Source organism: Fukomys damarensis, unplaced genomic scaffold, assembly GCF_012274545.1.
Source record: "Fukomys damarensis isolate Sample0158 unplaced genomic scaffold, DMR_v1.0_HiC HiC_scaffold_24, whole genome shotgun sequence".
In the NCBI taxonomy this organism is placed as follows: Eukaryota; Metazoa; Chordata; class Mammalia; order Rodentia; family Bathyergidae; genus Fukomys; species Fukomys damarensis.
In genome coordinates this window covers 57,548,183-57,562,852 of record NW_022900936.1, presented here as the reverse complement: position 1 = coordinate 57,562,852, position 14,670 = coordinate 57,548,183, and the positions used below count along the sequence as shown (strand labels likewise).

General features: G+C 37.6%; 1 protein-coding gene across 5 annotated transcripts in view; it reads left to right on the top strand.

Annotated features, from left to right (window-relative positions):
* Cfap44 (cilia and flagella associated protein 44) overlaps window positions 1–14,670 on the top strand; it is a 111,973-nt gene that overhangs the window by 10,358 nt on the left and 86,945 nt on the right. For 3 of the 5 annotated variants that reach the window (XM_010630101.2, XM_010630103.2, XM_010630102.2), the window contains 6 exons: window positions 4,458–4,553; window positions 7,033–7,179; window positions 7,691–7,844; window positions 9,221–9,383; window positions 12,414–12,516; window positions 13,329–13,545. In XM_010630101.2, the coding sequence (XP_010628403.1) occupies window positions 4,463–4,553; window positions 7,033–7,179; window positions 7,691–7,844; window positions 9,221–9,383; window positions 12,414–12,516; window positions 13,329–13,545 (875 nt within the window). In that variant the 5' untranslated portion in view covers window positions 4,458–4,462. Of the gene's footprint in view, window positions 1–3,765; window positions 3,798–4,457; window positions 4,554–7,032; window positions 7,180–7,690; window positions 7,845–9,220; window positions 9,384–12,413; window positions 12,517–13,328; window positions 13,546–14,670 lie in introns of those variants that run through there. The other 2 variants (XM_010630104.3, XM_010630105.2) reach the window with 2 other exon arrangements.

The following is a 14,670-nucleotide window of genomic DNA, read 5'->3' as shown; positions in this document are numbered from 1 at the left end:
ATATATTTTAATTTCCAAGTGATTCTAAAGTGTAGTCAGAGTTGAGAACTACAGATATAAGACCGCTTGTTTAATATTTAGAACTGCTATTCCAGACAGCAGCATCACCTCCATTTCATATATAAAAGGACTAAGATGTTAAGAGACTTAATGCTTTGGCCAAGCTGAGAGGTCAACCCAAGTCTCTTTGGCTCCAAAGCTTTGTCAGATTATAATCCAGTTTCCCAATCTCATTGACCTAAGCAACAACAACAATAACAACAACAACAGCAAAACAAAAGCAAAGATCATTCATTCTACCAGTAATCTCCAGGAGTTCAGGAGCCTCCTGCCCCTGACCTGCTCAATTGCTTTTTATGGATGCTTTGGTCACTTTTTATGACCCAGAAAAGCTAATAAAATAATAGGTCTCAGTATTTATTGCCCAGTATTGCCATTTCAGAACACTAGGCAAATTCTTTGGGTTCCAGTAATTTCCAGTGTACATACACACTGTAACATTAACTGGTTTGCGATATTGAAGTTTATCACATGGTAGTGTTAGCCATCAGAGAAATTATATTTAATTTAGCAAAGATTAAAGTGTGGTGCTTTTGTCTTGACATTGAGTTACATTTTATTGTGGTTCAACTCCTTTGTTTAGAGAGTGCTTAATCATAATTTTTTTAACCTACCTTATGATTATTTTATGAATGAATTCATTAGGTCTTATGGGCTACTTTTATTAGACTTTATATTTAGATTATATTCAGTTATACGAGGTTAAAATAAATGTATTTTTTAATAAAAGGTTAAGAGGTAGAAAGTGATCTCATGGAGATTTTAATTGGAGACAAGCAGGAAGGAAACCTATGCATTTCAAACCATTGAGAGATATTTGGTCCACCCAACTCTTGGCTTTAAAGAGGGCCATAAACCAGGGAATGCAGGTGGCCTCTCAAAGAATAGGAGGACTCTTGGACAACAGACAAGACATGGCCCTGAGTCCTATACCCACACAGAACTGAAATCTATCAGCAACCTACATTTGATCTTAGCCAAAATGCAGAAAACCAATCTATCAGCAGCCCAAATCAGAGAATTTTCCTCAGAGCCTCCAGAAATGAAGGTAGCACTGCCAACACTTGATTCCAATATTTTGAAACTCTAGGTAAAGAGCAGCTGAGTGACGGTGGACCTGGACTTTTGACTTACAAAACTGAGATGATACATGGGGTGTTACTTAGACTGCTTAACTTCTGGTAATTTGTATAACAGCAATATAAAGCTAAAACATTATTTATAGCGTAGAGTGTTACTAAAACTCACAGATTTAAAACTTTTCATTTAGTTTTCAGATGATTAGGAGCAATAGAACATCACTTCAGTTTTGTCTGCAAATCCAGCAACCACCTCCCTTCACTTAATTGGGGGTCTGTGCTATGTTTAGTTTCCTTCTAGTGTCTTAAATGTCTTAAATGTTGATTTTTATCAAAGAAATCAGTGGCTGTTGTCATTTGATACATGTATTAGCTTTCCTGTTGCTCTGGGACATAGTACCTGACACCCAAAATTTGAAGTGAGGAGGGATTTAGTTTGGCTTGTGGCTTCAGAGGTTTCAGTCCATGGTCAGCTGGCAGGAACATAACAGTGGAAGGGCAGAATGGAGCAAAAGTGCTCACTTTATGGGATCTGGGAAGCAGACAGAATACAGGAGAAGAGTGCCAGTGAGAGCTATGCTCTCTGAAAGTATGCCACCGGGGTATTAGTTACTTTCCCATTGCCGGGATGGAATACCTGACACCCACAATATAGAGGAGGAGGGATTTATTTTGTCTTACAAATTTAGTCCATAGTTAACTGGCTCTCAGGGAGAAATGGTGGGGCAGAAGGGCATGGTGGAGAAAAACTGCTTAACCCATGGCATTCAGGAAGCCGGGGAGGGGCAGTCAGGCACAGGAATGCACCCTTTCAGGTTATGGCCCCAGTGATCCTCCTCCCAGCAGACCCCACCCTCTCATACTCCATTCAGCTACTGAATTCATCAATGGATGGATTCACTGATGTGCATAGTGCCCCCCAATCACCTTCCAAATGCATGAGACTGTCAGGGGATGTTTCAGATCCAAACCATAGTATCCAAAGACCCATCTCTGCCAGCTGCACCCCACTTTCTAAGAGTACGTTTAGCTATTTAGCACATGGTGCTCCCCCAAATCCCCTCATCTCTCCAGGAGTCTCTTCATGCAGTTGAGTTGACAGTTATGATTAACTGGCACATCATCCCAGCTAAAATGGCTATGATCAAAGCCAAACCCATTTCAGTGACTCTTTGCCCATTCTAATTCTGCTCAACATCTGATGAATCTGAATCCATGACATAGAAGAAAAGTTTATTTTGGGGTTATATTGAGAGAATTGCCCATTTCTTCTTGAAATACAAAGGCCAGAGGTTATATATTACTCATCTTTGTATCTGAAGCAATGCAAAGTATAATATAGTTTGTTTATAAATTTACTCAATAGTTTTAAGAACTGAATCAACTTAAATTATGAAGAACCTTGAAATTAAGGGAGAAAATAGCATTTATGTATATTTATCATTAATCCAGACAATTTTATTCATAGTGTGTGATTATTTGCATCTAAGCCCTGCAAAAATCGAAACTGTCTTCTGCGATTCTCTGTTAAAATTGATTACTTGCTATAAGCATAAAAAGTAAGTGTTGGTTTCCACAAATAGGAGTAGGAAATAGACTGGATGATAGAATTTGGATTTTCAAAGATCTTGCTACTAAAATGTTTCTGTCATTTGATTGCTACTCCTACCCCTAAGCCTGGTTGGGGGGGGCAAATATTCTACAATTGGATGGAAGAGGACAAGGGAAGGAAGAAGAGAAGAATCGGAAGAAAGGGACAACTAGAAAAAGGAAGCACACACACTTTTTTTTTAAAGGTTGTCTTTGTAACAGAAATTGACTCCAGGTACTACACACAAAACTTAGTGCTATGGGCATCATGTTAGGGCCTGCATTTCTTGAGTGTGTTTATAGGAAGAAGGTTTAGCAAGGTACTACTGCCTACCAAATCAAGAGAAGACATCATTATAGTGTCGCTGTAAGAAAATAGATGCAGAGAGCCCTAATGCCCAGCCGAAGGGAGTTAATTGTGCTGCACCAATCACATCATGCGGTAGACACATCAGACCTGCTTTTGGCACACTGGTCTACCTTCAGAGACAAGGAAAGTATAACAATGCAGTGCTGGTTCTTGAATCGTCTTAGCAGCATTGTGTATCTTGTTCCTTACCACTGAGGAACTGGTACACAGATTTACAACGAACTAGTTATGTTGTGATACTGGAATTCAAACTGGAATCTAATCACACCTCTGATACAGATAAAACTGTTATTCTCTTCCGTGTGCTAATCGTGCTGTAGAAGAATGTGGTGTGAACATGGTGTGGTTAGTGTGCAGAAGTAGAGACTTGGATGATATGATTGATATTTTCAAGTAAGGACAAGAAAAGCTGCAATGTGGGGAAGAGAAGAGAAAACCTGTCACATCAGTCCCAACTTAGAACTCTTCCGTGGTGCTATGTACATGACTGGGTTATAAAGTTGCTACATTCATCAGTAGATTCATTCTTTTTATTTGGTGAGAGGGCGCTGGGAATTGAATTCAGAGCTTTTTCACTGAACTACATCCTCATCTTTTTTCTTTTTTAAAACAGGATTTTGCTAAATTGCTAATTTTTCCAGACTGGGCTCAAACTAGGGATTCTCCTGCCTCAGCCTTCCATAGTACTGCAATTTCAGGTGTGTACCACCAGCCCTAGCTTACTTTTTTCCATTCTGTGCCTGCCCATGTCCAAATTATTAAGTGTATCTCAAACACCTCTTTCCTAAAACCCAAAAATAACCTGTTACATACATTATTTTTAGTTTTGTAGAATATATATATAAAATATATATATTTTTATATATTTTTCTTTAAAATTTGGAGCCATAGCTCTCTTGTTCAGTATGGTAATTTAGTGCCTAACATAATCTTGTTACATACTTACTAGGTGTGCTCCACAGATTTTTTTTAAATATAAATTGATTAGTAGCACCAGTTAAATTTGATAATGGGAAGAGAAAGAGGGAGGAATGAACCAAAGGATGGGTGGCAGAGGTTTAATTTTAGTGGTTGAGCACTTGGGAGAAAGACTTGTATGGTGTGCTCCTCTGTGGATGTCTGGGAAACCGGAGTGCACAACGGTGCCAAGTTTGCCTGGGCAATGAGTCTGTGATTACAGTGTGAATTTCAGAAGCCTTGTTGGTGACTGCACCCTCCTGCTGGTGGGTCACCATGGATGCCATGCAAACATAGCTTTATCAACACATGTGGGTGTTTGGTGCTCATGAAGTTTGTTGTGGGGGCTGTTAATACCTATTTTATAGCACTGCTCTCTCTCTCTCACTTTTGACTTACAGAAGACATGAAAGAACCAGATGATCAGGACACCGATGGGGGGAAATCAGACCGATCAAAGAGTGATGGGAAGCAGTCTTCTAAATCTGAGTCAAAATGTAAGCAAAGCTGATACTCTATATTTTATTATTAAATTTCGATAAAATAATTTTAAAGTGGGCATATCAGAATTTGTAGAACAGAAATGGCTTACTTGTTTAATTCTCTTACAAAATTCTAAGTTGCTTAGAGCAGAGTCTATGCTTTAATTGCTTATCTCCAGCTGGCAGCTAGAATTTACCATCCTCTCTGTATTGATAATGATCTGTTCGCAGATCTAATCTTGGTTTTCTCTGTCTGTGTTTTTCTCTTCTGTAGTACTAGGGATTGAACCTAGGGCCTTTTAAATGCCAGGCAAATGCTCTACCAACTGAGCTACAACCTGAGCTGTAAAATTCTAATAGACACTTCTGAAACATTTTAGTGGGAAGTGCTGCTCTTCAGTTTTGAGTGCTGGGTCTCCCATTTAGTAATGCTTGACCTTGGAGAAATTACTGTACTTTGCTCAGCCTCAATTTTCTTATCCTCTTCAGGGACAACTGTAAGTTGGGAGTTAAACTGGGTTACATGTGGAAGGACTTCACAGGCTATAAAATAATAAGTAAGAAATTTTGTAATTAGTACTTTTTAAAAGGATGGCTGTTCTTTCTGACTGGCCACCATAGTGGTAGATCTTAGTGGAATCTTTACTTTTTTTCAGGTTCTGATCTCAAACTCAACTTTTTCTCAGGTTTTAGAAGTTTATTTTTGACTTTTTGCCCAAAGATTGGGTCCTGGAAAAAATCGATTTGCATTTGCATTGATACGAAGTTTGCATTAAATTCTTTTAATCTGTCTCAAACGTGTCTTGTAAATACATAATTTTTCACATTGTGTTTTATTTTAGGCATTTATCTTCTCTTCCTTGGACTTTTATAAGGATTTATACTTAAGTCTCCCTCTCTGGATCTCTATACCACTATTAGAGTTGCCTTTTTAAACAAACTACAATTATATCACTTGCCTAAAAAACTATAGTTTGCCCTCACCTTTGTTTTTCCATTTTTACTTTACTCTACTTTTTTGATACACCATTATCTACTTTTTTGGCTTCTAGTTCTTGGCAGAGATTTCCTGGGCTCTGCTCTCTGCCTTCCATGAATGGAGTTAATGATTATTGCACTTTGGTTAGTGCTGCCCCGGGACCTTACTTCCTTGTGTCAGACTCTCTTTGACACAGGTCTTACCAAGTGTGGCCTGGTCCTGTGCTCAGCTCGTTAATTAAGGCATACCTCTTGGGTATTAGGATCCTAGTTGATAATGTGTGAAGTAACTAGCTGGCATTCTGAACAGCCTCTAACCTGGTGTGCGAAGAAGTCGATCATACATGTGGTAGGCCCAAGAAGGCTGAGTAGCTATAAGGCAACCAATAACATAGATTGAGGCAAGACAGTATTACCAGTGACAAAAGGGGCATTTCATAATGAGAAATGGATTGGCTTATTAGGAAGACGTAACAGTCATAAATATGTATGCACCTAATAACAGATCATCACAAAAAGAAGCAAAAATAAAGAGAATTAAAGGAAAACCAAAAAATTCCACAGTCATAATAAGAGAGCTGTTGAGTACTAGTTACTGCCTAGAGGCCAAAAGGAGAAGTCCCTACTATTAATATTTGTATATTGTTGTTGGATGCAGTAACCATGTTGAATGATTTTTTAAATTATTGTAAATTCCGGGCAGCTCGCATGGATTTTCTTTGTGCGCAGTCATGTAATTGGTAGGCTTCCTTGTTGTGCTCCTACTCCCATAGAGAAGGTGAGGGTGAGTGGGGAATCCCAGGTGCAAACTGGTTTTGGCGAAGACAGTCTGTCTCTGTGGTATCTGCAGAGATGTCCCACAGCTTCCTGTTTTCATTGGCTAGAGAGAAGGACAAGTGGAAGAAGCTCACACATAAAACCTTAGAACATAAGACAAAAATGCTGGCTTGTCTTGTTTTGTGATGCGGGGTATCTTCTTCTGAGAGTGCCCCCCCCAGTCCTTTCACCTGCTCAAATTGTATATTTAACCATGCCCACGTTTGAATATGATCTGAATGTTGCCTTACACCTGGGACCACTTCTAGGCCCACCCCAATTGTCTTTCATTTTAGTTTCTCTTAAAACCAGTACTCTAAATTATTCCTGGGATATCACTTCGGAGAGAAGTAATCATACTCATAGAAAATTACTCTTGAATAGCATTATTTGTCTTTAACATAACAGTTTCTTTATAAATGTTAGCAAAATCAATTGAATTGAAATTATGATAGCAACATATTGACTACTTGTTTTTCCTTTTCTTTTACTTTCTTGTACATAACTATGTAATGATAAGAAATAGACTGGAAATGAAGTTAAAATGGAGAAGTTATAAGACTGATCAAATAAAGTGATTCTCCCAAGAATTTCTGAACATGAAAATTTAGAGCATAAACAAATTGGAAATTTGGCTACCTTGGAAATAAGAAAATGTTAATTGAAATGTAGAATTATTAAAATAGATTATTTTTAATAGTTCATACAAAAGAAGTTTTAGAAGATACCACAGATGAAACAATTACTGAAGGGGAAGAGTCATATCCAGAGGAAGAAGGTTTAGATCTGGGAGATGTAGAAGAAAGTTCAGGTTCATCTGAATATGACCATTCAGAAAGCACTAAAAGTAAGTATTGATATCTTTCTATTGCCATATTGATGAGACAAATTGAACAGTTGCAAATCTAGAGAAAGTTATAGTTTCTGTTTCTGAGGATCACATATTGAACTCTCATACCTAATATTCAGGGAATCGAGATGACCTAAAGAATGTTCTACCCCAGGTTAGTTCTCCAACTCTTCCTTGTAACTAATTAGGAGTTGCTCTTGGAGACTGTTGAAATCATGACCAGAGGGGCCGGGGATTTAGCTCAGTGGTTCTGCTGCCTGCCTTGTAAGCACAAGATCCTGAGTTCGATCCCCAGTTCTGAAAAAAAAAAAAAGAAAGAAATCATGACCAGAGCATAGCATGTTGGTGGTCCCTCCTATGCCCATTAATAGCTAGCTTCTCATGGTTGGATCGATAGTAATATTTACTGCTAGTATATTGTGTGTTATGTCTATTCCCCCTGTCTTTGGGATATACAATTTTAGGATTCATCAAATAGTCTTCTTGTCAATATTTTTTAATATTTTAGCATCTCAGGAACCCCCTCCCCCAGCTGCAGAAGAGGCAGAAGAGGAAGTTAAGAAGAAAATATCGGAGTCGTTCTTCTATAATTACACGGAGCTTGCTTCAAAGCCTTTTGTGACACCAGATTCTAGCATACCTCTGAATTTTCTTGACTTCGTGTATCCACTCTGGCTACAATGCATAATTTGGGGATTTTCATTTCTTAGGTCAGAGGGTCGGCAAACTACAGCCTGTGAAGCAAATCAGGACCTCAGCCTAGTTTTGTAAATAAATTATTGCAGCACAGCCACATTCATTCATTTACAGTTTGTTTGAGGCTGTCATTACTTTCAAGGGTAGAGTTAAGTATTTGTAACACTAATGAAGATATTGTTTTTTACATTGTACATATACTAGGTGTTAAAAATTCCACATAATTTCTTTCCTTGAAAATTGTATTTCCTTACAAATAAGTGAACCTTCTAAAATCACTTTTTTTTAAAAACAAGGGGTGAAGGGCCAGGGATGTAGCTCAGTGGTTCCGCCACCTGCCTCTCAAGTGCAAGGACCCGAGTTTGATCCCTGGTACCAAAAGAAAAAGAAGAAGAAGATTTCTCCAGTGGTCCTTCAACTTTTGTGTAAAACAAATTGCTATGTATTATATTTCTTTTGCCAATTCTATTTTTTCATAGATTCATCTAATTAAGTTTACCTATTACATTGATAGTTTTTATTAATTTGAACCTGAATATACATTGCAAAGTATTTATATAACTCAGATTTTTGAAAACTTGTTTTTGAATTAGTGCAGTTTTACTCTATAATATAAACTTACCCACATATACTTGCCTGTGTATCAGTGCACTTGCTGACAACTTGGAAGAAAATATTAAACTTATTAATTATATATATTTATATATCATATATTTAGTCAATTTTCATAATTTGTTTGGATTAAAGTTCAATTACATTTGTTAACTTATCACAATGGTTATTAAATGGTGAGTTAGAGGGCCGGGGATTTAGCTCAGTGGTTCGGTGGCCTGCCTCGCAAGCGCAAGGACCTGAGTTCAATCCCCGGTACCAAAAAAAAAACAAAAACAAATAAATGGTGAGTTAGAATTTCACAGCTGTCAGAATTTTAAACTTCTTTTTCTTTCAGCATCAAGAAAGAGGTCTATATAATATTATATAATCAATCAAAAAACTACTTTTATACAAAATGATTTAGTTTTATGGGGAGAGAAAAAAATTACTTAAATGACAGCTTTGTTCTATGATACCCAAATAGAAGGCTTAACATTGTTATTACAAAAGCAATTTCTTTAGGATAATTAAAATAGTAACCGAATTAGTGTATGAAGATTTTCAGTTAATTTAAAAATAAAAAGGTGCTAGTAACACCTAGAAAAAATGAATTTTAGGGTAAAATTCAACTACTTCAACCTTGAATCTTCAAGAATGTGGATTTTTAAAGTATCTTTATTTCATCAGTTTTCCTATCCCTAAAATGGTGATTTTGCTTCCCTTCTTTTCCTTAACAACCTTCCCTCAGACATTCTTTTGGTTATGATTGTAGAAAGCGAGCCAACCTACAACTTCTAGACAGCAGTACCTTAATATACATCGCTGGGAACCAGCTGGTCCTTCTGAATTTTAAAACCAAGGAACAAATCTACCTGCGAAGTAGCAGTGGTGAAGGAATTGGTGCCATTGGGGTATGCCTATCGTAACAGAAAAAAGAAAGGCTTCTGTATTCTGTGGGCCAAGCATCAGTGAGTGATTGTTAGGTGCAGAATCTTGCGGGGTCACATAAGGGGCACGGAGCCATCACCTCAGGCATTTTCTATTCCGTTATTCTAACTATCTTCACAGACACTGCCTTCATCCATTAGAGCATACGTTAGTATTATTATTATCGTCCCGTTTTGCAGATAAAGAAATGAGGGTTTTAGAGGCTCAACGACTTGTCCATAGTTGTGCGTGTTGTTTCGCATTCAGATTAGAAGTAGAAGTACGTGATTTTTGAGTACTGAAGCAGGCACATGGCAATGGAAAGGGAGACGGTGAGGAAAATGAGACCCACAGAGGGGACATAGAGATACACTGACTGCAAACAGAATATTGTGAGGTGTGTGGAGTGGAAAGATAATCTCATGTTTTGTTTTTTTTTTCTTGATCATCTATCTATGTATGGCATGTGTACACGATAAAAGGCCCTGTCCTCAGGGATTTTTGAAAAGCTCTTAAGCTTTGCCCGGGCATGGTGGCGCACGCCTATGATCCCAGCACTCGGGAGGCTGAGGCAGGAGGATCACCATGAGTTTGAGGCCAGCCTGGGCTACATAGTGAGTTCTAGGTCAGTCTCAACTACATAGTGAGACCCTGTCTCAAAAAAGCAAACAAACAAAAATAACAACAACAACAACAAAAGCTATTAAACTTAGCAAGAGTTTATTATATAGTATTATTCAGCTAACACCATGTTGAATACACACTGGAGGATTTAAAGAAAGAATTCGTGACCTGTATAAATTCAAAGAGTTTAAAACCCACATAAAGAGAAAACAGTTCTAAAAACTTAGAAATGTAAGTACATGATTATGTGTCAGTAACTATATGCAAAAGCTATGGCCCAATATGAGATCATGAGTTTTGTGGAGTGAAAGCATTCGGAAGTTGTGTGGTATTATGAGCCTGATGTCCACACCATCTGCAGAGGCCTAAGAGACATCTAAAGACCACATATTCATTTCTCATGCTGTGGCCATTAATAGTCTCTTTCTATTTTGTTATAAAATAATATGGTATGGGGACAATAGGCAGAGGTGTGGCGTGGCCAGGTTGCTAACCCTAATCCTCAGCCATCTGAATGCTGAGCATCTTCATGTCCACAAGGAATTTTAGCTGTATGTCCTGGAGGTGCTGCCTGGACAGTGACGGAGGCCTCAGCTCTGCTGTGCACAGCGCCTTGTCTTTTCTGCAGCAGCTGTCCAAGTGAGAATGAGAAATGCTTTTGCAAGGCTCTAAGAAATCTGTGAGAAATGTGTTTTGAGCATATATAATGTCTTCCAGAAAAGACAGAATTTATTTGTTGAATGTCAAGTTAATGACTTCCTAACTCCAGATTTCCACTAAAAACTGAACACCCAAACTCAACCTCACAGCAACTTCCACTCTGAGGAGCAGAAACTTTTTTACTTACTGTAGACAAGACCTGAAATGGTAAAGGATATACCTGACTCTCCATTCAGATACCTGTCACCACATAGCTTATACAATATTTTTTTGTAAATTGGGATCTAGGCAGGTGCAGTGTTAATCCGTTTCCCCAACCTCCTTGGAGTTTACTATTTCTTACTTCCGTTTGCTACTTCATTGGTTACCTAGGACAGTAACAAGTTTAGTTGCTAGGAGTACAGTTATATTATTTCTAAAGGACTATGTATTTTAAATAGCTTTTTCTTTCTTTTCTGGTACTGGGAACCAAACTCAGGACCTTGCACTTCCCAGGCAGGTGTGGTGCCACTGAGCTAGACCCTGACCCAATAGTTTACTCTTGTAACAACCTACTTTTACTTCTCCCTATATGTTTTTGCTATTTATTCTTCTTTTACAGTTGGCTTTCCCAGTAAACAAAAATAAAAGAAATGAGCATATAATCCTGTCCAATTTATAGGGCTATTCTTTAAAATGCTGACATAAATATCCAGGGAATATTTATTATATTTTTCTCTGTATCTGGCTTGGAAATATTGTATCTTTCTCACCTCTATTAAGTTTACAGTCATTTGTGATATGTTTGTTCAAGATAATTTTTAAAAATTGAGTTATAGTCTCTGGAAACATGAATTCCATACTGCTAAGGTTTGACTTTGTCTCCCCACACACTTTATGCATTGGAAACCTAATTCCTAATACAACAGCGCTGGGAGATGGGGCCTAAGAAGTTGTGATGAGGGCTTGAATGCACTGATATTATGGGGGAAGTGCTTAGTTATAATGAAAGTGGGTTGCTATACAAATGAATTTGTCTCCCTCTTGCTTTCTTGCTCTCATTCTCTTGCCCTTCCACCGTCCCTCATGAGAAGATGTAACACAAAGGCTCTTGATGGACGTGGTCTCTTAATCTTGGGTTTTCCAGCCTCCAGAATCATAAGCCAAATAAATTTCTATTCATTATAAGTTACCCAGTCTTAAGGATTTTGCTATAGAAGCAGAAAGTGGACCAAGACAAATAAATTCCATGAATGTTCTATGCAGAATTTAGGTTGGTTTATATACAAGGCAAGCAGTTCATCCAATTTAGTGGTTCTCAAGTTTAATCCCTAGGCCAGCAACATTGACATCATCTTTAAATTTCTTAGACATGTGAAGTTCCAGCCTTGATATACTAAATCAGAAACTATGAAGGTAGGGCTTATGCTCTGTGTTTTAATAAGCCTTTTAAATTATTCTGATGGACACTAAAGATTGAGAGCCATCATTTTAGCTCTCTACAGGGAATTTCAATTATTTTAGAATTAGCAATGACTGTCATAATGAAAATAAACCTTAAAGTTTTACTTTCTTTTGGCTTCTGAGTCAAATCATATCCATCATCAAATGTTTTTCACATGGCCTTTTTTTTGAGGTTTCTATTGAAATAGATCCTAATTAACCAATTTTTTAAAAAAATTACTAATGTATTAGTAAGATTATATAGAAATCTTCCCTTTAATATTTTAGAGAGATTCCATTTTTTATAGGTTCATCCACATAAAACTTACTTCACAGTAGCTGAAAAAGGAAGTTTTCCAAAGATTATCATCTATGAATACCCTTCTTTGAAGCCCTACAGAATCCTCCGAGGTGAGTCTAATAGAGTCTTTAAAATATACCATGTTCAAGATTCACAGCATTCTGAAGAAGATGTAAGAGTATTGAATTAATCAGGATTCTACAGAGAAACAGAACTAGTAGGAAATGTAAAAGAGATTTATTCAATGGAATTGGTTTACATAATTTTGGAGACTGGTAAGTTCAAAATTTATAGGTCAGGGCTGCAGGCTGGAAATTTTAGGGGAGGGAGTTAAGGATGTGGCGTTGGAGAAGATTTTCTTCTTCCTCATGGAATCCTCAGTTTTACTTTGAAGACTTTTCATATGATTGGGTGAGATTCCCCTAGATCATTAAGGATAATCGCTTGAAAGTCACCTGACTAGGTCTTAGGTACATAAGCAAGACACCTTCACAGTAACATTTAGATTATTATTATTTAGCCATCTAGATTACTGTTTAGCAAGTTGATACACAAAATTAACCATCACCAAATATCTTATAATTCTGTTTTTAATGTAGTTAATTTCAGTAGTCAATTTTTGGTTTTTGAGTTTTTTGGTGACAAATTTTCGTAACCTATATAACATGCTTTTGTATTTCTGTTTCTCCTCCTTCATACAACAAAATATGTTTACCAGGTGCTTTTTCTCATGTAAAATGTGAATATGACTTTTTTACCTTCTCCCTTTATATGATGTAATCTATTCTGAAGCCAAGGGTGAGGAATGATTTGGGAATTTCTCTCTAAAGGAGTATGGAATTTTTGTCATTCTTACATACCCCCCCATACACAATGAAATAAATGTTGCCCTCATTTATTAAACTCTTGTACATTCTTGCAGATGGGACTGAGACAGCATATACTTATGTGGACTTTAACTACATCGGTACCTTGTTGGCCTCTGTTGGTAGCCACCCTGATTACACACTGACTATTTGGAATTGGAAAGAAGAGCAACCCACACTGAGGACTAAAGCTTTTTCTCAGGAGGTTTTTAAGGTTACTTTCAATCCTGAAGATGAAGAGCAACTGACTACTTCGGGATCAGGCCACATCAAGTATGTGAATTGACAAAGAGAGGAGCTGATAGATATTGCAAGGGTATTTTCCCTTTCTTGTGTTTTTTTTCCCCTCGTAGTGCTGAGGATTGAACCCAGGGCCTTCACACTGAGCTGTAGGGGTCACTGACAGGGTCTCACTAAGTTGCCTAGGTTGGACTTAAACTTGGGATGTCCTCTCTCAGCCTCCCAGAGTGCTGGGATTACAGGTGTGTGCCACACCTGGCACAAGGGTATTTTCTAAAAGGATCTAAGACCTGGAGACATTTTGGCTGTTGTTATAATTAGGATAATTTTAAGATGCGTTTTTTTAAAAGACTAACTTGTAGTTCACCTTTTCTAGTTAGATATGTGGGATTTAATTTCCAAAGGTAATACAGATAAAAAAAGAACAGCTTTTAAATTTAGCCTGCTGTCTTCTCTCAGTCTTCATCTCCTAAAGGAGATTGTAATAGTGTTTCAATAACTAACATTGGCATGGTGTTTTCAACTTCATCTTTCATATCACTATTGAATTTCTCATTTGTAACAACTCCATCCTGGTGTATGAAACAAGAATTATCAGCCTCTAACATTCCTGACAAAGGACACTCAATCCTCAGTGGTAGCAGAGCCTACTCTTATCTCAGTCCTGGTATGTCATGTCCTGGTATGTTTCCAGCACGAGTGTTGTTCTTTTCTACCTCTGTTCCACCCTGACCCCTGCATTTTATTAAGGCAACCTTCTGCTACCACCTTAGCACTGCCCATTACAGGATGCCCAGTGCATCTTTAAGAGAAAAGAGATTCTGGCCTGCACTGAATTCGTCTCATCCCAGATTAAATCTAGTCTTTTTGTTATTCACTCATTAGGAATACAGAATAATTGAGGCTATTTTAAAAATATCATCTTGGGTGAATTCTCAAGAAACTCTCTTAGTTTGTAGCCCAAAATGTTCCAGTTCCTTATGTTGGCCTATCAGTAAGGTGCATATTTTCTATACAGTTTCTTTAATGAAAGAGAGAGAATTTTTAAAAAAAGAAAGAAAAAAGGGCCGTGGATTTAGCTCAGTGGTTCCACCGCCTGCCTCACAAGGACCCAAGTTCAATCCTCGGTACCAAAAAAAAAAAAAAAAAAAAAAAAAA